This window comes from Protomyctophum bolini (assembly GCF_963924005.1).
Source record: "Protomyctophum bolini genome assembly, chromosome: 22".
Classification (NCBI taxonomy): domain Eukaryota; kingdom Metazoa; phylum Chordata; class Actinopteri; order Myctophiformes; family Myctophidae; genus Protomyctophum; species Protomyctophum bolini.
In genome coordinates, this window is record NC_137883.1 from 11787673 (window position 1) to 11812326 (window position 24654).

General features: G+C 42.1%; 1 protein-coding gene across 1 annotated transcript in view; it reads left to right on the forward strand.

Moving 5' to 3' along the window:
• The first annotated feature begins 1704 nt into the window (after positions 1-1704).
• LOC308309957 (matrix metalloproteinase-17-like) overlaps positions 1705-24654 on the forward strand; it is a 77056-nt gene continuing 54106 nt past the window's right edge. Inside the window, exons 1-2 of the mRNA XM_080755963.1 lie at positions 1705-2003; positions 2145-2353. Of these exons, the coding sequence (XP_080612089.1) occupies positions 2189-2353 (165 nt within the window). The 5' untranslated portion in view covers positions 1705-2003; positions 2145-2188. The remainder of the gene's footprint in view (positions 2004-2144; positions 2354-24654) is intronic.

Below are 24654 nucleotides of genomic sequence, written 5' to 3' on the forward strand. Positions count from 1 at the left end.
ACAGTTTGCAAAAAAAAGCACAAAAGAGTAGGCCTACAGTTTAATACACATAATTATGCTAAAAGGATTTAATCCAAGAAAGCACTATGGCTTGTTTTCATTGGGATTCTGCAGAGGCATGTGCTCACTGTTAGCTTATATGTGTCACTGTGAGGTCCCTACAGATTTGTCACGGTCCGTGACATGTGTTATGTTTTGCTAGTGTCTTGTTCTTAGTTTTGGTTTTACTTTACACTTGTGTGCTTTTATTTTGCAGTCTGTTAGTGTTTCCTGTGTTGCTCATGTTACCTGTGTTGTCTCACCAGTACCCTGATTACCCTAGTGTTTCCACCCTGTCTTGTTAGTCTTTTTAGCCAATCATTGTGATAATTATATGTTGAGTTCACCTGTGTCTGTGTATTTATACTCCCCTGGTTTTGTCTTTTCCTTGTCAGATCATTGTTGTATGTCACTTGTGTTTGATCATATAGTGAACTCCCAGAGTATTCCCAGTTCTTGTTTTCCTCGTGTTCCTGTACCTGGATTTTGGTAATAAACCTTCTGTCTAAACCTACTTTGCCTCTCTGCCTCTGTCCTGCACTTGGGTCCGAAAACCTCCTGCCTTGTATCGTGACAGAGGTCCCTACAGATTGATCCTACACACACATGAACTTGTGTGTGGGATGATCTGGAATCACTCTCTTTATACATTTGGATTTTCCCATTCTCCTATGCACCTGTTGTTAAGATAGTGATACAATACTTAAGGTGTGCATTGTGCAATGCATCCGCCTTCAGTTAAACTGAGTCTGTGAGGTGCCTGACTTGTACATTCAGCTATTATGCTTCCACGGGGTGGGCAGAAAATGTGCCTATGGTAGGCGAGAATACACCCCTGCAAGTGCACTTTTATGCATTGAATGCAGTTGAAATCCATTATCTATAATAATGCCCAATGAGCCTGAACATTTTATTTTCTATAAGCATAATGACTGACAGATTTAATAACTTTGGGGTCATTGGTCTTAACCCTAAATAGCCCTTGATGTGTGAATGTCCACAATCTGCACATCATACTCAATTTAGCTACTCAGTCGCATTTGCTTGCCGAATTTGCAGATCTTGTAGATCTTCTATTTTCAGCACCACCATTAGACTAAGTAAATTGTGGTTAAAGTTATTTACACATACTCACTGGAGTCACTGATTACAGTATTTCACATCAAAACAACAGTGCAAAACATTGTGTAATTTACACATTTGACTAAGCTCCAGTGTTCCCCGGCCTACACCTTTTGTGACATGTTGGACCAATGCATGTTGTAGATTTGCATTTTTTTTGGTGTGTGACACCATATCATAAGTATAAATGACAAATTAGCCAAAGTTTACACGCCAAAAGAAAACTAAATTATTTCCCTTCAAAAAACTATTCATAGCCTATAGTTGATGATTAATCATTAGCTACAGGTTGATGTCCAAATAACCATTCATTGCACTGTGTTATGTGTAGTATAGTAGGCTATAGGGCTTTACTTATTAGGCTACTCATGAGAGTCATGACAAAAACAGTTAAAATATATAATTTCTTCGGGGGATTTCGGCATTACGCACAGGGGGAAAAAACGCTCCTGGATTTTACGCTCTGAAATCCCTCCTCCTGCCTCCCTCCCTCCCAGCTACAAGAGAAGTTGCCTCTCTCTCACCGGCGTTCAGCCAGTGATCTCCTCTGTATTCTTGCTGCTTGCTTGCTGGGTGGACGACACTGAGCCTTTTACCCATGTAGGCTAGGCACGAGATACAAAGCTCGGATTTATACTCGCGGGGTACTACTCTACTACTACTACACACGGCTACTTTGATGGAGACGCGCGTAATAAGTGTTTCCACTGACTGCAATGTGCTTCAAGACGGATTATAGGCTACAGACCTTGCATGAGTAATGATCGCATTTCTTTATTTTCTTTCTTTTTAGAAGAAACTGAACTGCTCTCAAAATCTGACGATTTTGCCAATATGCAACGGTGAGATAGAGTTTTTTCTTTTCTTTTTTAAATAATTGATCATTATTTATTTGTTTGTTCATTTATTTATTAACTGCAAATGAGAACAAATTGGACTGGTTTGAGAAGGCGGCGGTTGAACGTGTTCTCTCGGTCCACCAGGACAGGAGCATCCTGCCTGCCTGCGGTGGGCTGCCTATCCTAGTATGGACGATAAGACTCCTCTCATGTTCCAGAAGTGCGGGAGTGCGCGGCGGCGCGTGTGGATTATTTACCCGGAGATGCTGCTGCTGCTGTTGTCCACGTTTTGTTTGGTTCCTCTGGCAAAAGCGGCACCCTCTCTCACGACCGAACAGATGGACATGGGGGTGGTAAGTGTTGTTATACATATCCCCTTGTCTTTTTCCATTTTAAAATGGTTTGGTGCAGGTTTGTTGTCTTGTTGCACACCCGGCCGGCGCAATTAAGGGAAAGCTTTGACTTAATGATTTTGACACGTGAAGAGTGTGGCTGACTGGCTTTGGCGACAATTATGGAAACGCAAGAGTGCACGAGTGCTTTTCAGAATACACAAGAATGGCTTTACTCAACAAGTGGCCTACATAGTACATACAACTAGTCACGTGAATTTGCCTTTACGCCGTAGCCTATACACTGTCAGTGTCACAACATGGATGTGAACGCTGCGCATTACAGAACTGGGACTTGGGACAGCACTGGGCTGTCCAAACAGAGGTCTTTTACCCTGTGTAGGGGCTCAAGTCACGCATATGTGAATGAATGGAATGGTCTGCCACAGTCAGAGCATGATATCTGTTATGCCAATTAAATTCAAACTATGGCGTGTACGATGTGCTAGTGCACTGATTCTCATATTCTTCTTTTCAAGGACCCACAGTTTGATATGCATTTATGTAGGGTACGCCACGGACCCCATATTCGACACTGCGAAAGCCTTATATAGTGCTCATTAGCTGAACTCTGAGACTGTCACTGAGAGACTGTCACAATGACCCCTGGCTGGGGGGTCCCCAGACCGCATTGAGAACCAGCTGTGTGCTAGAGTATAATTATGAACAAATCCATGCCTCTTTAGATGGAACAGTGAGATTGCGTGCATGCATACAATGTGGGATGCATGTGAATTGTGAACAGTATGAGGGATGACAGAAAGTGGGGCTTTGTCATTGAAATTAAATGTCTATTGTTCATAAAGTGGGTTAATATGTTAGGTTAATATTTCTCCACATAAATAGGCTACTGTACTCCAAATTGTATTATCCAGGGGGGTTTATGTAGCTAAATAGGCCAACGTTTCTTTTCTACAACCAGCGGATGAATCATTTGTGGGGGCTGCTTGGGGAAGCAGAGAAAGGGAAACACTGATTGGGAAATTCTATAATATATATTGTATGAGGCCAATAATAGTGTGCTATACAGACAGTCTCTATAGTCTAGGATGTATTGTATTCCCATTTCCCTCATAGCCTACTACTCCAATGACAACAGAAACAAAGTCCAAGTTAGGCTGTAGTATAGCAAATAAAGGAGAAACGGCACCCTCCTTTCCTTTTGATTTTGACTGAGTCAACAGTCTGTCTCGAGAGACTATAGTACAGCATGAAGTAGTACACACGCCTGCACACATGCGTGCACGCACGCACACGCACGCACACACACACACACACACGCACACACACACACACACACACACACACACACACACACACACACACACACACACAATGGAGACAGACAAATCAATCACACACACACACATCGGTCTCAATCTACAGTTCACTCTGCCCCCACTCTCTCTTCGTTGCGTTGGTTTACTTTGTTTCTTTAAAGGACCACTTCACCACTTTGCAACATCTCTTCATATAATTGGTCCTCACTAATGTTCATGATAAAATACCACTTTTTTTCTGTGTCTCATAGGAGTGCTGTGGGCAGTTCAGAAACCCGTCCACCAGTGACATCATAGGCAGATTGTTTTTTAAACAAGATTTTTTTTTTAAATATTTAGATTTTTATTATCCTGAGAACGGTAGCTTTCATTTCACATTGCAACTTTTCAGGAATAGAAAACCTGCAGTTTCTATTAGCTTGGATTCCCCATCGATGATGTCACTGGTGGACGGGTTTCTGAACTGCCCACAGCCCTCCTATGAGACACAGACAGAGTAGAACAAAAATTGTGGCATTTTATCATCATGAACATTAGTGAGGACCAATTATATGAAGGTAGGTTGAAAAGCAGCGAAGTGGTCCTTTAATGCCCTGTATATACAATTAAAGTTTCTTGAAGTGAATTACGGTAGAAGTGAACCTTCTTGTTTAGTTTTGTCTCGTGTTAGCCTACTTCACCTTTCCTTTATCAAATCGTTGATTAGTCCCTGCGTCCACATTGTGATTGATCCAGCACAAATTGAAACACACAGACCTTATATCGTACACCACTAGACCATAAATCTTCGGCGTTTAGTTGCTATTCGCTGCATTGTGTGCGTGCGTGCGTGTGTGCGACACACTACTGGGCAGGCTCAGGTGTGTAGCAGCTCTTAAGTCCATCTGAGGGACTCAGACGGACTGACAGACGAGCACCACTCTCACATCCCTGCTATTTGTTTTTAAGCAAGCCTACTTTCACCAAGGGGGAATTGCTGTCAGCGCTGGGGAGCAGCTGGACGTTCTGTGCTCCGGTGAGGGTTAGAGAGGCTATCCCATCAAAGCAGAACCTGGCTATTACTCCCATTACACTGCAAATGTGGTCCATCGAAACAGACACTTATCCACCAACATACAGAGGTTCCCGATCGCTTGCACTGCTGCTTTCCAGGCGAGATAATGTCAGAGAGAGAGATTGCACTGCATTTGTGTGTGTGTGTGTGTGTGTGTGTGTGTGTGTGTGTATGTTTGTGTGTGTGTGTGTGTGTGTGTGTGTGTGTGTGTGTGTGCGTGCGTGTGCGACCACGTCTGTATGTGTGTGCGTGCTCGCAGGAGCATAGAATTGCACATGATAAATAAGACATCCACTTAGTCTTGGACCAGTGGCTTTCTGTCTCAGGCACCGAAATGATCCAGTGCTTTATCAAACCACACGGTAAAATCCTTAGGGTTCATTCAACTCTGAGAGTGTATATCTGTAGATGTATCCAAATGGTCCCACATTAGAGTTACGAATGGATAAACTAACCCGGAGGATTCCGGATTCATGGGGTTTATAGGGAATAGCAGTGGGTGTGGTTTTCTGGCACCACTGAAAAAACTGCCATTCATTTTTCCCATAGAGATTCACAAACATATTTATATAAAGAATCAAGCCATCCAGGATCCTGGTGAATCATGACCATAAAACGTTAAAACATATTTATTAAATGTAGTATATCATATAATTAAATATTCACAGAATCAAAGGTTTTATTGTCATGAATCTCCAGGATCCTGGATGGCTTGATTCTACGCTAAAATTAATTGATATAAATACTTTTGTAAATCTCTATGGGAAAAATGAATGGCAGATATTTCAGTGGTGGTAGAAAACCATGCCCACTCCTATGCCCTATACTCCTATAGTTACTTCTCATCTCTCAAGTTTTTGTTCCTCAACATTGTAGCAGCTGGATTTGACTGTTGCAATTAAATCTGTGCCATGATTTCTGTTCATCATATAATTAATTTAGCTCCAGAACCCTTTTTACAGAAAGACAATGCAATAACTATTCTTTATACATGCCTCGGAACTCTCTCTTCCTTATTTAACTCTCAGAATTATATTAATACTCTGTTTTAAATGAACACTGGCGATTTCACTGTTAACTTGTAGATAAAGTGATATTCTGGAGTTGACAACACTGTTCACACTTGGACTGTCCCTAGACTCCCTATGTTCTTTATATTCCTTTATATATATGGTCCTTTATATTCCCCCTCTTTATATCTGTTATGATTCTTTTTGTTGTGCCGGTATCTGAGAGAGTGTGCAGTAAGTGCCGTTTGAAGTGAAGGTTGCTCTCGTACCCCTCTTGAGGATTGGCGGGACAGTTGGGGCCACACCCTGACAACCTGTATGTGTCTTAAAAGAACAGCCTCTCAATTTTGCTTTATAATTTCATTAATGAGAACACCATCTGGCTCCATCTGCGGCGGAACAGATGAGAAGAGGAGTGGTGCACTCAATTCCTCCCCTCACTCATCCTTCACTCACCCCCTCTCTCCCCCCTACACTTCAAAATATTAAGTAAGGATGGTCTCTAGTCTCCACCACCACTACTCTCATCATTAGCTCTTTCTTTGCCTCAAAATAGCACATGGTGTCCGGAAGCGTCACATTCCCTCCGCTTAACCCATTCTGACCTGGCACCCATTTTGGTGTTAGCATCATGTTATGCTTTAGCTATTGAAAAATAGCAGATCTACAAGCTCATATCGCGCCACCGAGTGGCGCGATACGAGCTTGTAGGTCTGCTATTTTTGAAAAATTCGAAGAACGACTGACATTTTTAGAATCTGATCTCAGGTCAGAATGGGTTAATCAGACCAGTGTGTGTCCCGTGGAAACCTCGTATGAATCTGATCTCAGGTCAGAATGGGTTAAGCTCATGCACCCCCACCTTGCGCTATTCTCCATGAAATCCACATACAGTAGGACTAGGAAGCTTTCCTTCACTGGCCCTCCTTGATCTTCTAATTATGCTCACAAGCCCCCATGGATAGGGTGGGATCAAAGAGAAAGCTGGACTGACTGACAGTCAAGGGAATATAGGAGCTACCACCAGTTTCAAATGAGGATATGGCTAGGGAGAGAAAGGGCAAACCAAGTAGAAAACAACAGTTTAATTTGCTCCTAGACAACAGACTAACATGAAATCAATAGTTATTTTCTCCTGGGACGGGGGCTTCCTCTGCTTAATGAACGGAGGACATATAGTATTTGCACCTGCGGACGGGAGAGGAAACACTTTAAAAAATGTTATTATCAGTTTTGTTCTACTCTGTGAGTGGGGTGAAATATGTAAGGACATAAAATCATTAAAAGTTGCGTTTTTAAGTCAAGTTAAGGTCTTTACAGGACCATAAGTAAACAAACAACACCCCCTGGTATTATGCCCTCATTCTGCCAAGGACAAACAGATATGCAATAAGAATAGGTGCCTTCTGGGCAATATACTGCAACTACAAATTTACTGTATTCATGAAGTAATAGTAAACAACCGGTTATACACAATAGTACAAGCCCATCCATCTTCAACTGCTTATCTGTACTAGTCGGGTCACAGGGGCAACAGTTCTAACAAAGAGCTTCTCCAGACTTCCCTTTCCCAGGCAACATTAGCTTCTTCATCCTAGGGGATCCTGAGGTGTTCCAAGGCCAGTGTGGAGATATAATCCCCCCAGCTGGTACTTGGTCTACCAGGGCATGGGGTGTCCTCCCAGTGTGACATGCACCGATGGCCTCCATAGGGAGACGCTCAGGGAGCATCCGCGTGCTTAGTGTGCTAGTTGCCCCGAATCACCTTAGCAGGCTAGTGAAGCCAAGGGTCAGCGGCTCTACTATGTTTCTCCCTATCTCTAAGGGAGAGGCCAGCCACCTGTCTGAGAAGACATTATGATTATAATGATTATGTTATCATATAATATTATAATGATATAAACATGATTATAGGCTATAGCTTATATCCGTGATATTATCACCTATCCTTCGTTAGTTCACTAGCTGACATTACCAAGATACAAACATTCACATGTCTCTGTTTCATGTTTTAACCACTTAAACCCTATATACTTACCGTTCTGCTGTTATGACCTGCCCATAATAGGGACGCTAGGTTTCATGTGGTTATAGAATGTTGTACTGCAGGCATCAGAACAGAACAGAGATTAAATTACATATCAGACGGGAAGGCTGCTGCTGAATGAGGCTTGGCTAGTCTTGTTGATATAGTAGGCCCCGCCGATAATATTTCTTGAAATATTGTTAGTGAATAAGTGAAGCTTCGGCAGTAGAGACCCAGAAGGTTGAGTGGAATTGGCAGGTTGGCGGCTCAATTGCCGCCTCAGGCTCTGCCTGGCTGCGTGTGGCAGTGTCTGAGCAATACAGCCACCAAACTGCTCCCGATGTGTAGGTTAGCAACATGGTTGCCAAAAGTGTGGGTGAATCATGTAATCCACATTGTAAAGCACTTTCGAGTAAGATGCTATGGAAATGCACCATTTAGAAGAGGCAGATAAAAAAAGTCTTATTTTGCCGTACCTTGATTTAATAGAATATTCACAAGTCCATATCTGAATGCATTCAACACAGCACACATTGCCATTATTCCGTACACCATTTCCTTGGCATTTAGTTGAGATTCTCTGTGCTGGAGTGTTGGGTGAAAATGGGTACATAGGGGAGAAGGGCTTCACTCTTTCCCCAGCGGAAGGGCAGCCTTTAACCCTGTAAGACCCGGACATATTTCTACTTGCAAAAAAGAGATTTCAACCTTACTACTACTTTGTACTACTAGGATTTATGATAAAAAATATATATGTAGCGGTATATAATAATTATATAATATAATAAATTATCCCCCAAATTTACATTTGGGGAATATCTTTCACAATAATTAATAAAACATGTTCTAGACATTCTAATGATAACAAAAAAACATATATTACAATTATTTTACTTACTTTTATTAGGGTTAAAGGTCAAATGTCATAGGTAAAAAAATGTAAAAAATTGCACAGAGCTTAACAGGATTAAAGAGGAATACTTTTTCAACCTCCATGTCTTTATTGAGTGATGATCAATACATGGTGCTAAGTTCTTCTATGCTCCCTGTATCACAGGGGCAACAAATCAAAAGTGACAGTGTCCAACTGTCCACGGCATGTGATGATGTAGTTATGCAGACATCAACATTTGCAGTGTGGCAGTGGCCTCAATAACAGCTTGACAATCTCAAGCCTTTTGGAGGGTGGGGGGCATCTCTGAGTGCCTTAGGGAGGGCATTCCACAGGGTTGGGGCAGCAAAGGCGAAAGCTCTGTCACCCCACGTACGGAGTTTTCATTCTTCAGCTGGTATTGCCATAGAGTACAGTGTAATCAAACATGTTTCTATTGTTCCGCACAGTTAATGACACAAATTGACTAAACGTTTGACCGTGGAGAAATCAGGTGTTCCGAATCAAACTGCATGATGGCTCTTTGGCCAGACACCGAGACAAAAACATGCATCACGCCCTGGCAGACACAGACAGAGCCAGAGGATAGTCCCAGGCCATCCCTGGACACCCATAAAACCAAATGGGCCCATAAGGATTACATTTACATTACACAGTTAAAATAACACTATGGTTATTACTGTAGTGTAGGGCTGTAGGCTATAGAGCCAATGCCTTGGGGGCAGCTCCTAGATTCTCCTTGTCTATTTTCCCTCTGGTGAGGTGCCAATATATGCTAGCAAATAAACAACTTCCTCATTATACTGTGTGATGAAACTCATGAAATCGCTTGTCAAAGCAGGCAGAAGCTTTGCTGTACTTAGACCCTCTGTCACAAACTTTTAAGCTCAAGCACTGCTCACTCCCTAATATATAAGTTGTACGCCAGTTTGGACTGTTTGAAGTCCAGAAGTGGCCTAAATGCTCCCTTTGCAGTCATGAGACGCAGCGATTTGTTTCATGTACTGAAAAACACCAGAAACCAAAAGCCAGAGTTGATGACTTTACAGTAGTAATGGATCAAACTGTGTGGGCGGCTGAGTGGGAATTATTTCTCCCCACAAGAGAGCTGCACGCGATCCTCCTCCATTCTCCATTGGCTCCTGCTGATGTCAATGCTTAACAACAGAGGTTTAGGAGCAAGCGGGGCCATTCCAAGACTCCCCTTATAGAAAACCCCAAATCAAGTCCATGTGGCGTCCCAGTCCTATTTTAACAGAGGGTCCCCCCTCTCTGTCCTATAGATCAAGGCCCCGGTAGGCTGTAGCTATCCAAAGGACAGAGCAGATCTAGTAATTACTGTGGGTTTTCTTTTTTTTTGCGCTGGCTCACATGTGGAGGCTTAAAATAACACAGAGGCCAGGCAGACTGTGCTGCTTTTGAAAACACCATCAAGGAAACCCCAAAGCAACAACAACAGAGTGAAATATTAAACAGTTTCCACTTTCCAGAAATTGTCAGACTTTTAATGAAAGCTGTGCATAACTGTGTTGGTGTATGTTTGACTGCCTGTACGTGTGCACGCCTGCGCGAGCGTGTGTAGTGTGTGTGTGTGTGTGTGTGTGTGTGTGTGTGTGTGTGTGTGCGTGCGTGCGTGCGCGCGCCCTACCATTTATGTGAGTGCACTAGAAATGATTTTGTTAATGGATATAATTGAAAGAAGAGGCCTTACTGTATACTTCCTAGGACTGAATTAATTTCTGAGATCAATGGCTGATGGCTGCATGTTTCACAGCTTTATGAATGTGTATTGTTGTCTCACTTTGCTGGTTGCCCTGAGTCAGTTCTTAACAAGTTGGAGGAGAGAAGAGGCAGATAAAATAGGATAATGAGAAAACAGAGACTGTTTTGAAGAGATGTGTTTGATGTATGCCAAGAGATCAACTTCAACATGATGTGTTCCATTCTCATGAGGTACCCTAATTTAGGGTACATATAAGGGAGGGGGGACAATAGTGTGAAAATAGATTGAGTTGATGCAGGTCAGACGATTGTGACTGAAATTACTTAAATTGTAGAGTCCCTATTCTATTCTATTTGTCACAATGTAACAAGTTGTGACCTTGTAGGTCAGCTGTTTTTGGCGAAGATATTTGGTGTAGATGGGGGGGTCAAGGTGACCCCTGGGAGGTCAGCTAAGTAGGATGTTAGTGGTTTAAAATGCCGTACAGGTAAACAAAGACCCGGACCTGTGCATCACTAGTGTGCATGTGTGAGAGAGAGGGGGAGAGAGAGCGAGAGAGTAGGACATGTTGATTCATAAATGCTACAATGGTGGATGTGTACAGGTAACATGTTGTTTGTGTGATCAGAAATACACTGGAGGGGAAATTGAAGAGAAGCATAGAGCTCAGTGACTACACTACAGTGTGTGTGTGTGTGTGTGTGTGTGTGTGTGTGTGTGTGTGTGTGTGTGTGTGAGAGAGAAAGATATGACTTATTATAAAAATGCTACTTGTACAGCAACAACTATGAGACACAGAGGTAACTCCCGGATTGAAAAATATACTGTAAGTTACAACAGATACATTACTATCAAGGACAATCCAGGATGAAACCAACTTTCAGGTTCCCAGACAACTGTAGTGTGGCAGTGCCACCAGAAGGGCTGTCTTCAAAGAGAGTTAAAGGCGCAGTGAAACGGAAATGGTGAACAACATGAAAATGGTGTTTCCACATGAAACACCGGTCTGAAGTTTCTGAACCAATCAGAGTGTCGCATCCCTTCAGGCGATGGGACGGTAGCTAGGGACGGTGGCTAATGCTATGCGCAACAGCGTGGTGTTGTTTGTTTATAAATCAGACGGTCGCCCAGCACAACCAGTTTACTGTTATGTGGCTTATTTCTACCCTATAATGTTTTCAGAAACATATTTTAGCGTGATGATTAAGTTGAAACCGAGTAATACACTGTCTGAATGTTATCTTGAATGGAAATAAAAACGGAGAAATCTGTAATCAGAAGCAGCTGTGTTGCATGGATGCGCAGACATGGGGAATTAAACATGTGAGCTTCATTTTTATTGGCTTTTATCGATGTGTACCTCTACACGTCATCACGCAGCACGTTTTCGTTTTAATAAATAAATAATACAATCGTTTTTATGGACCTTTGATATAAAAACACACAGAAATGAGAATTTTCCCATTGTTTTGGCATCCATTGTTAGGTATGCCCATATGATGACCACGGATATGGTCTAAAAGTGTGAAAAACTTATTTTTCATTTCACTGCGCCTTTAAGCCTTACGTTTAACTGAGGAGCTGTCCTGTTGGAGACCAAGCTCCCACAGTGAACCTCACTCTTTTCAAGAAGAGGATGAACAGCTTACAGCCACCACCAGTATAATCGTGTGTTGTTGTTCACGCGTAGGGCTACATTTGTGTGCGTAGACATTAGACAATATAGTGGAGAACCTCTCATCAATATTCTTGGCAAGAACGCACCTCGGGATCGCAACTACAGAGCCCATATCCTGTGGCTTACATTAAGCGAAAAAGCGAAAGGGCTTTGTCAGTCCCTGCAATTTCAGATCCATTGGCCAATCCACCAAGGAGAAAAATGCACGAGAACGCCGCCACACAAGTATAAATGTCCCTGTCTGCCCATTGGTCATTATGTCACTGTAGCACGCGGAGTGCAACTGTGTGTTCTTTCTTGCCAAGAACATTGATGATAAGGTTCTGCACTTAATTGACTACAATACTCATATGTACATACATGAACAACAACACAGGATTATATTGGTGGTGGCTTTGAGCCAGTTTCAGGACCTGCTCACACAGCTCTGCTCAGGTAAACACAAAGGTTGTCCCTTTGAAGACTGTCCAAGTGACACTTGGAAGGTTCTTGTATTGGTTTGATCCTGGATTTGTGTCCTTGATCAAGACACTGAACCGCTAGCTGCTCATGATGATTTTTTTGTATTACATTACATGCCTGCCTCCACTGTGAGTGTCTGAATGTGTGTGTCTGGGAATATATGTAACGCATCCATTGGAAATAAATGCAGGCCATTTTCCAAATGCAGACCATTTAGCATAAGACTGCTGTTTAAAAAGGTTTATTCACATTAGATTGAGTTCAGGGTCAGACTATGGATACAGTCACACATCTACGTCAGCGGCGAGGCTTCAAACGCATCCCATTTCCCATGTTGTCTTGTGGGCTATGGGCTGTGAATCCCAGCTTACTGGCGTGTAGTTTGTTTGACTTACGTTAGAGTGGTTGGCTCACTGAAAGGAAACTCCAAGCAAAATGCCTGCCGAGTGGGGTCGGCCACCAGCGCTTTCTTGGTTGACGGCTGGTCAAAGTTCACCAACTTTGAACTCCAGGCTGTCTAAATGCGGCCATGCACCAATGGGAAGCTACAACCCCGTTGCTCCACTGAATAGAAGTGCACAGACTGAAGCCTCTGTCTCATACTGTATATATGATCCATCTTATATACAAGTGAAAAGGTGTACCCATACTCATTCTTCATGCTCTATCTCCGACCGAACCACACTTTTACCACACATCTCTATATGCAAAATAAATTCGCCACCCTCCCCGAACTGACATAGCCTATTTTTTAGCCGTTCAAGTTTCTTATTTACTCTGCAAATATTACTTTTATGAAAATCACGATCGAGCCAGCAGATAAACGGGTGCCACAACACGCCGAGAAACAAGGAATTTAACCACGCTACTTGCATACACTGCAACTCGCTTACAATTCGCAAACCTGGCAACACTGCCTGCCTCTTACGTCACCAGCTCTGCTCCTCCTGGCCTCCGTAGTCCGTCGCGCTCACAATCTGTCGCAGCCATCTTGCTTTTCTTTTGGATGGGCGAGTGGACATTTAATGCTAATAAATTAATTATAGGTCCAGCAAGCAAATCATGATGGTCTGATTGTGCTCAATAGGTCACAATAACATTCCGAAATTAGGTGTTGTGTTTTGTATGGCATTTTCCCCAGTAGTAGTTGCATATCTATCTCAGCTTTTGCCTGATAGCACACATGCTAACGTCAGCAGCCATAGCAACATACAGTGTGCGCAGACATAACATGAGTTGTTTACAACACAAACACACGGCCTTTTCACCACGCAATACACACAACAGCTCGGGAGTTATTAAACCGAACGTGGACGCTGTTTCAGTGTTACATTTGCTGCGCATATCGGAATAATTGTAACGGCATGCATGATAAATGTAACAACGCTAAAAAACACCATTAAACATATCGTTTTCACCTTAAAGCTATTACATTTCATTGAAGCAACTCCTTAGCATTGTTTTCATACCATGGATGTGATAAGATAATGTATCAAACATAAGGGAAATATTAAATAGGATCGGGTGTACCAGTTTGGCCATTTCTTTTTTTTCAATGGGGCAATACATTGATTAAACAAACGTTTGATTGATTGAGTTGTACAACGTTATACAACCCTAAACTAATTTTAGAATACACTACACAATACAATACAATTTTAGAACATATTTTGCACGTTCCATTTTTTTACTCAGAGATCCCTTTAGCTACACATGTAATATTTCCAGGCAACGGACCTACACATGTCAGCTACCATAAACCACTTCAAGTTATTAGGACGAAATAACTGACAGGAGTGACGGTGCTGTGCTGTGAGTAAACTAATAGGGGAGAGCCGCCAAGGATGTAACATTTTGCACGTTTCATTCTTTTACTCAGAGATCCGTTTAGCTACACATGTAATATTTTCAGGCAACGGACCTACACATGTCAGCTACCATAAACCACTTCAAGTTATTTTTTTGATAAAACAGGTCGGGAGTTATTCAACCGAACGTGGACGCTGTTTCAGTGTTACATTTGCTGCGCATATCGGATCAATTGTAACGGCATGCATGATAAATGTAACAACGCTAAAAAACACCATTAAACATATCGTTCTCAGCTTAAAGCAATTACATTTCATTGAAGCAACTCCTTAGCATTGTTTTTATACCATGGATGTGATAAGAAAATGTATCAAACATAAGGGAAATATTAAATAGTATCGGGTGTACCAGTACCAGTTTGGCCATTTCTTTTTTTTCAATGGGGCAATACATTGATTAAACAAACGTTTGATTGATTGAGTTGTACAACGTTATACAACCCTAAACTAATTTCAGAATACACTACACGATACAATACCATTTCAGAACATATAATATTGGCCAATATGTCAAATATGTAAATATTACATATAATGGCATTGAATGGAAGCGGACCATTTGTAACACATGTTACAAATGACCCGCTTTTGCAAGTTTTCTTTGCAGTTGCTTACAGACCAGAATGAACGTGAATTCCGTCTAAACACGATGCAAACTAATGAAGAACATAAGCATGAACACATCCATGTGGATTTTTATTCACCAACACCAAAGACAAAAATTGTACCACACATATACTCCAGGTGTAAAATTAGACGCATTTTGAAGGTAAACACTTCAAACTTCAAACTCCTGGCCACGTAGAGTACGTTGCTGTACACATACTGACGCGATGGCGTCATGGTGGCGTTGACCAATCAAGATATAACGTCCATGTTACAACCGTGAAGCGTTACAACCTTGGCGGCTCTCCCCTACATTTGTTACTAACATTAGGTTGTGGCGAAGTAGACACGTGGCCAGCAGATACTGTGTTTTGGACAAACAGGCTAGGTATTGGTGTTGATTTGGGTCAACTGGACAAACAGCGTGGTGTTGTTTTGTGTCTGTGTTTGTGTTGGAGCGCCTCAGTGTGGCCGTACAGGTCATGTGCAACCTCTTCCACAGAGAGATGGAGACACTAAATCTCAGCTGGACAAACATGTTTGCATGCATGCATCGCTGCCTTGCATGCTGTGTGCTACTGTTGAGTCTGTCACTTACTTTGACTGATTTATGGCATTGTCTTTCTGTTAAAATCCAACTATGTTAATTTAAGAACTCTGGGCATATAGGTCATTGTTTATTCACTGTGCACACGTGTAGCCTATTGTATGTCAGACTGTATGTCTGTCCCACAGTCACAATCCTTTAGTACTTAGGCTGTGGAAATATTCAGGACAAAACAATGGTACATTTCCAATAACCCATTCGTTACTACATGTGGAGTCAACTCCCGCCATTTATTTCTTCCCATAGTGCGTGGCAAAGTCGCTCTGGGATGAGTGCGCGCGTAGCGCGCACGAAATTCTAGTTCTCTACAATCATTTTTGCTTTAATTGTGGGAGCTGTGTTGCTCTACTCGAGTGACATTTTGTGAATTTGGCCATCAATAAGTACAGCCATTGTTGTTGCTCCACAGCTACATCTTTTTCTCCAGTTGGTTTCTGTCTCTTTTCACTTAATATTGAACTATGTCGCACAAAACATTTTAGGTCACTTTTTTCACCATGATGATAACATCTCTCCTGAAGCAATCATCCACAACAGAGGAGGGGTTTAGCCCTCTGGCAGAAGGCACAATTGGGTGTGACCAGTGTTTGATTGGATTCAACAACATGATTATCAACTAGATTGATAATAGAGGTGGTCCTTGCTCAGGGAACTGTCACGTTTATTAGTTTTTCTTTCTTTTCTGCCCAGCACTAGCCCATCTACACTGCCTGCTGATGTGTGAACAGCACTGAGGGAATTCAGACACAATAGACCTTGTACAGGGTTTGAACTTGATGTGAAATGACACAGACTGAGTTCAAATGTATAAGCTGTTTGAAATACACAGAGGTGTACATTGGTGTCAGACAACAATAATGAAGATCATCCCATACTATTGTGTGCTGAGAGAACATGAAGAATTACGTTTTTACTCACCGCCAAATGTGAGTCTGAAGTATAGTTCCACACACTCAGCAGTCAATATTCTATAAAACTGTACCATGCTGTTATACACAGTAGAATACTTGCTACTAATACACAAACATATTTTTGTCTTTCTCTCCTCCCTGACTTTGGCTATATGTTCACACTGTCCTTAAAAAAAAGTACTGCCTTTTTACATGAGAAAATTACCGAAAGGCAATGACAAAACGTGGCCACCTTTAAAAAGTGGTTGGACGATCGGAGTGCTTTCAAAAGTTGAGGGTAGTGTCACTTTTTGGATTAGTGTGCATGACATGGGCCACATTTTATCAGCAGACCGATGACAAGAAATTGTAGCTCGAGATTGCCGGCCCAACTCTCCGCAACAGGTCTTCAAATTGTCCCTGGCAATAGCCTGCAGTAAGCCGTAAAATGAGCTTTGTCCAGACCGAGCATTTGGATATATATATTCCCTGTACCGCTTTCGGCGGTGGAGGATGTTGTGTCTTTCATTTCCAGTGCTCTAAGCAGGCAGGCAGACTGTGCGAACACTCCCATATTCTCCTTTTTTGCTCTTGATATCGCACTTCTCTTCTACCTTCTCACCACCTAAGGCTAGATTAATTCCTAAATGTGTCTTTGCTACAGATACTTTGCGTATATCAAATTATTATCATCGCTGTCAGGCAGAAATATATAGTGTATATTTTTATATCGTATGACGTCACGCAAAATAAGTGACAATGGTATCTACAAATCTTCAAATTCACAATATTCTGTGAGCTTGTCGACCTGCTAATTCCGCAATTTATTCATGTGGAAAGTTTTTGCCTAGACTGACATGCCCAAAATAGGTACGCCAGGTTGACATTGGTACGGCTTCACCCATATTCAACGTATCTTCATATAATTGGTCCTCACTAATGCTCATGATAATATGGTCCTTGTGGCATGCTCTGTGTCAGACTGTGTGACAAATGTCATGCTTTTATTGTGAAGTGCACGACTGCAGATGTCGCCCAAGCATCACGCATATCAGTACACATTATCTCTATAGTCATGTCATCAAGACGGACCTGTCTTAGTTTTGAGGGGCGCCAGTCCCTCCTATACACAGGTTTAATATTTGTCTTTAGTGCAATGTTTGTTTTGTAAACGCCATTGTCAATGAAGGGAAAATGTATGTCATGATGTGCCTCATTACGTCATATTGTCTCTTTATTGTTAATGGCGTTTAATGTTTGTGTTGGCACTGTTTGTTTTACATCGCCATCACCTAATCAACATGAGTTAGACTTAATATATTAGCACCCCTCACTTCACACGGGTGTGATTATTTTATTTCATCCTGATTGAAGATTGACTTCTACTACCTGGCCTGGCGGAGCCCTGTGCTCCGAGGAGCACATTATAGTAGTTAGTTATTCATTAAGTTGCATGCTGTTTCATCAGTTGTTCCATTATACAGTACCATACTTTATTACATGATGCTGCAGTTGGCAAACAACCAGTTAATATAGCTTTACCACAGTGATGATTTGGATTGCCATTATAGATCTTGATATAAACTTATGAGTGTGTGAATTCAGGTAATAAAATGTAATCTGAGTTCTCAGAAGTTTTCGCCAGCTCCCGCATTACAAACAGCAGGGGAGAGAAAAACACATGAAATTGGAATGGGAGGAAAGGTAAAAATCTAAACATGAGCTCCTCTTGTATCTCACTACACATAAGAGTAGTCCTCCGGGAATACAGTTTCACAGCAGACCCTGCAGCTATTTGCTATGCTATGTGCTTGGCTAGGAAAGCAGTTTCTGGCTGTATGGCTTAAGTTCACAGCTTTGTCCACAGGGTATCTTTCAAAGGAGGGTTAATTAGTATTAATTTGTGATCAAATACAAGACATTATCTCCTGCCAACTGTGGAGGCTATATCCACACTGGGTTAGATGGTAAAGAACTAACCATGACTGCATACCCGGCCAGTGTATGTGCATGCACACAGGCGCAGACGGAAAACAATTAATAGAAGACTCAAGACACACATACTGCATGCCAATACATAATTTAGTGACACACTCTGTGGAACTGTAATTACTCAGTACTCATTACTTGTCTCACAGCAGAGCGTTGTTATAGACTATCAGAGTCTGTTTGATTTCTCCAAGCAGTGCTGTAGGTTGAACTATGACCCCCTTTCTAACAACAATCCAGTCTAGCGGTGTCAGGTAGCAAAGCGTGCAGTCTCCCTGGCCACCTTGCTTTCTCCATAGGAAGAGAGGGGGTCGACTTCAACTTGTTTTGAAAGGTTATTCACTGAGAAGTGCTGGTTCCAGTCTCTGGCTTTTGGTAAAGCCTCATCTTCATGTGAATCTTTTGGATGCCAAGCCATACTCGTAGATTACGTCAATTTCCTATAGTATAACGGCCATACCTGGTTCCAGGTTCTGTATAAGTCGTAGACGGTTTCAGAATGTACTGTAACATGGTGCCTCATGGTTTAGTGAAGTTTAGTGAAGTGGTTCATCATATCGTCAAGAAACAGCAAAAGAAATGCGAAAATAGCAATGTACATGCTCACAACGGCGACGCCACAATGTGACACGTTGTGAGCTTTCCAGAAACCCCTATAAGAGAAGATGTTTGTTGTTACAGTATATTAGATTTAGTGCAGCATTCTACAACTGTCTATATTATAGGACATACAGTATGTAGAGTAGACAGTAGTCTATGCAGGTAGTCTTGCATAGCCTTGCATATCTGCGGACATCTGAATTCAATGAATGGGCTAGAACTGGGTGGAAACTATTAGAAAAGACAAAAACAGCTTCACAGACTCCAGGGGTACGCTCCTTCATATGGGATGGCATTGCGATTGGTTTTCAAAGCGGTGGTTTTATGTTTGTTACTGCTGGCGTCCAAGCGGCCCATTCAATGAATTTAGATTTCCCCAGACATATCAGTAGTCGCCTGGCCACGTGAGACGGTATACGGCACTCTACGGCAGTATAACAGTGAGAGGAGAGTGAAATCTATTCTCTGAATAGTCGTCCATACATCGGGGTAACTCCTAGCCGGTGAAATCATTCTTCATTATTGCTGGAGACCCCCTGGAGGTCCCAGGACCCCACTTTGAAAAGCACTGCCGTAGGGAACATCTGTGAATGAAATAAGCCTAAAATTGTTTCATGATTTGTTCCACAACATATATTACACCCATTAACATTCTCATCCTTGAATTTTAAAGGCGTTTTATATATTCTTTTTTTTTAATTGAACGTGTGGTTCAGCACTTAACACTGAGGATTTTAATGTGCATCATTAAAATGCACTGTAAACTTAACCGTAAACCAATCCTTTCTGCAAGTAAAATGTACAAATATACAATCATTCCTGTTTCTTGACGGTATGATGAACCACTTCAGTAAACTTGTGTGAAATCGCCCGTGAGGCAGGACACCAGGTCACAAAAATACTGCTGACTCGGGTCCTCGTTACACAAACAAAATGGCCGCACCATACAGTAGATTTATGTGCCTCTACTGCGTGCATTTCCATGGCACTGGCCTCCAATACACTCATTTCAACCAATCACATTACAGTACAAAATGTTTAATGACAGCTTCTGCAACTTTGCATTTTCCGAGGGGGTGCAACACACTCTGAGAAGGTCATTCTAACTGCGAACGAGCGTTAACACTACCTTCAGTACCATTGCTCTTCTTGCATCGCCCCAAGCCTCGGCACTTCACCCACTCTCTAGCCCTGCTAATACATCTGTACACACAGTAACATCCTGGGTGTTAATACTAGCGTCCTTATCCTGGAAATGTCTTCAACTTGTGATAATAGGCAAATATTCGAATATAGGCTAACATACAGTAGAATCTCCGAACTCACAACTTGTCGCAGTGCAATGTAGAGAGCTCCTAGCTAGCTTGTCGTAAGCTTGTAGGTTGGTAATATTGGCAAAGATATTTGGTGCATGTAGAGAGAAAAAAGGAGAGGCCCCAAGACAAACTACAGACCCCTGGGGGACCCTGTTCATTGAAGTATATAGGGTTTTAATTAAAAGTCTAATATATCCACCGAGCTATAGGGAATTCCCTTTTAGATGTTGGCTTTCCACACGGGAGACCCGGGTTCGAATCCCGGGTGTTATACTAATAACAAATTTAGCTGGGGACCCCTTGGAACCCCCCCAAGGACCCCTGGGGGTCTCCGGACCCACTGCTGTGTGACCCTTGGCTCATGTCACAGTCGGAGAGCATCGCCTGCTGTTGCCATGCTGTTTTCACAACCGAGAGGCTGTGAAAACATATTACTTGCTTTCTTTCTTGTTCTTCATTCATTGCTCTTGTCGACCTTGTTCTGGGAAAGGTACACTCTGGTAGGTGATGTTGTGTTTGATAAGCGCCTGAGGGTGTAACGCACGTGTGCGTGCGAGAACATGAAACTAAACTAAAAGCCTTGCTTGTGTCTTGTGTGGGAAGAGGTTCACCATTTTCATTAGAAGATCTATAGGGCCGCAACTATTGATTATCGATTTTCGATTCTTCATTGTATGACAGTGTATCACAAAATTCTACCCAATCTACAGCTCACAATGTGTCGCATAGCAATGCGTTGTGAGCTTGTAGATCCGCTTCTTTCCTGCATTTTTTAAATGTGATTTTTTTTAATCTAAAATATATATATATATAATATTATAATCGATGAAATTGATTCGTTTGATGCCCCTCGAACAAGATAATCCACACAAAGTAAACACAATGCAGCAAAAAACAATGTTAAGCTTGGTTGTACAGTATAGTACTGAGTGGCCAAGGTAAGAAAAATAAATGATCTCGTCCGGACAAGATAATATCTCGTCCGGACAAGATGTTATAGCCTGTAGGTCTGCAACTATCAATAATAATAATAACCATCAACCACTTTTTGTGGGATAGTTATTGTATTTTTATATATTGTAACAATGTATCGATTGAAACTACGTGTTTTCTATTCTTTATTTTTAAGGAATGTTCTAAAATCGATTTGAGCAATTTTGACAGCACTAGTGCGTGCTCAGGGGGCTGACAGTTTCCACCATTACTCATGCATGTTGTCACTCAGGGTCCCAAGTAAATACAACTTCACATTGTGCAGTGAGTGACAATGTGCACTATAGCAGCACAAGCTAGCTATGCCATGATCTTAGCTGTTGAATCAATTACAGTCAAGGACAAATATCCATTATGCACACATGCATACTCATGAAATGAGTATTACTTCTTGCCATCTGCATGATACAATCTCTCATTCCATCTCACATAATGCAACCCAAGGCAACCAAGAAGCTCTTTTCATTCAAAGCCTCCACATTCTGTTTTAACAAAGAAGTACACACACACACACACACACACACACACACACACACACACACACACACACACGCTCAGTTCACTCACAAGTTAATGATTATCCCTGGCAGAGAGAACAAATCTGGTTGGCAAGACTCCGGGTGGATTGTACTACTGAAGTAGGTCTGTGTTTAAATAAGTCTAGTGCATGCGGGTGTGTGGTGGTGCTGTTGTTGTTTCTTTTGTTTGCGTTCATCTCTCTTTTCTTTGTGACATATGGAATGAATCTCACGGTGGGACAGTGGCCACATGAGCTTGATTCAGTAATTGTGTTTGTGGCCTTTGGCAGGGCGCCACGTTACACCACCCACAGTCACCCACACAGAGACGCAACATCAAAGGAAGTCTGGCTGAGTTCTATCTCAGTGGAGGCACTTCTTCTGCCACATACTGTACATTAAACATCGTTTAAGAAATCATATGCAAATAAAATAATCCAGATTCTAACTCTTGAGAGCCTAATGTAACCAAGCGGACCCTTCCAGGTCCATTTTGTTGCATTTGTACCCTCTCAGACTTACAAATGCATAACTCAAAATTGAGGATTTTACTGTGTACATGATGTGTTTCTAAACAGGCGCCACAGCTACCGGTTTGTTTATGTTTTAATTTGAGTTGAGTTCTTTTACTCATAACGGCTGACATTCTCTGCCTACATCTATCGCTCTCTCCTTTAGTCAGTTGAAACGCCTCATTTTAAATCATAAGCCCATTACACATAAATGATTGACACATTTATAGGCGGTGGGGTCAAGGACAGAACTGGAAGGCATGCACCCGAAATATACACTTCCTCTTCACCAGTGTAACGACTGCAAGGATCAGACTGGTTCTATTCCAGTTCTTGGCATGACATGAAAGCCTACATGCACACACGCACACACACACACACACACACACACACACACACACACACACACACACACACACACACACACACACACACACACACACACACACACACACACACTTTTTCTAGTTTACACCTTTTGCTTTGAGCCTCCTAACTCTCTCTCTAATGTCCTGAGTGCTCCTTTAATTTTCATGTGTAAAAAGAGCTACATCTCTGATCTCTGTTTAAGTTTCTCACTGTACCTGTAATCTGTCTATTCCTATGTCTCTTTTACCCCCCCCCTCTCTCTCTCTCTCTCTCTCAACCTCACTCTTCTCTCTCTCTTTTCCATCCACTTCTTCCTCTCCCTCTTCTTAACCCATCTCTCTCTCCATCTCTCTCTCTCCTGCTCCATCTCTCTCTCTTCATCTCTTTTCCATCCTTCTCTCCTCTTCTCTCTCAACAACTCTCTGTCTCCTCCCTCTCTCTTTCGCTCTCTCTCCCTCCACTCTCCACTCCCCCCCCCCCCCCAAACGCTCTCTTTCTCTCTCTCTCCCCAGGGTAGAGCAGACATTCTCTCAGTTCTCTCTTTACAACCATCTGTCTCTAAGCCAGGGATTAAATGATTCACTTACCGGCCTCGTTTTAATCTTGCCTGTCATACACACACACACACACACACACACACACACACACACACACACACACACACACACACACACACACACACACACACACACACACATACACACGCACACGCACACACAGCATCCAGTGGTACAGTGTATGGCTACTGGATTGCATGCGTCGGTGGCTAGGGTGAAAAAGTTCAATACAGCAAAGTGCTAAAGTCAAACAATGAACAAGTCAGGTAGTCGCCTGGGCAGCATTCATTCTGGTTTATGACCCGGTCGGGAGCGGATGATATTTGTTACGTCATGTTGTAGTCATCAGCTAAACTACGCCGCTTTCACACAGCGATTTAGTAGAACAGGCTTTCCTCCGAGAAGGAAAGCCTGGTGACGCTAGGTTTTGTATTATTATTTAGCCAGCACACAATGAATGTCCTTTTCACATGACAGACAAGTCACACTTTTAGGGTTTTCTCAGCATTTAGGAAGGCCTATCAGGCCAAAATGCATCCAATGTGTCTCATTTCCTACCCACAACATTTAGCAGGACTTACATAAAAGGGTTTTAAGGCTTATCAGTCTTATGCAACACACACAAATTAAACATACCCCTCTAATGCTAGACTTTTTTACATCCTTTTCTCACTACTTAATGTGATCTATCTGGATCACGGAGCTACATTTGTATTTGTATTTTTATCTATTATTTCTCATTGGTTGATAGTTCACATGTGGTATTGTACAATTCTTACTTCTGGTATTGACTAATCTTAAAATGAGAAGAGAGCGGTCAGTGTGTGACACTGCCACATACATTTGTGAAATAATGTATTTCCTGTCCTGGTATGAGTATTGAAAGATCATGAGACATACTGGGGGATAACAAGGGAATATATTGGTTAAACTATGGTTGAATATTTAACCCTGCAATGTAGTGTACAGAGAATATATTGTGTTTTGTGTAGTTGAACCATGGTCATCCAGATTGATCACATGTAGGGGGAGCTGTGGGGGGGAAAAATGTGAGCAATAGTTCCAGGAATAGTTCCGATTCCAGGAAGTTAACTGCCAGGAAGCTATAAAAGAACAGGAAGTGAGGCGCCGAGCCTGGGTTCCATTTTGGGGCAGTTAGAAGAGTGTTTGCCATGTGATGGTTGTCACTTGTTTGTCAAACACACTCTTTTCAAGCCAATACTAAAACAATATCAGAACTTAACTCAAACCGATACGTAGTTTGACCGAAGAGCTTTGGGTAGGGGAATCAGAAAAGTTTGGTGGGACATTC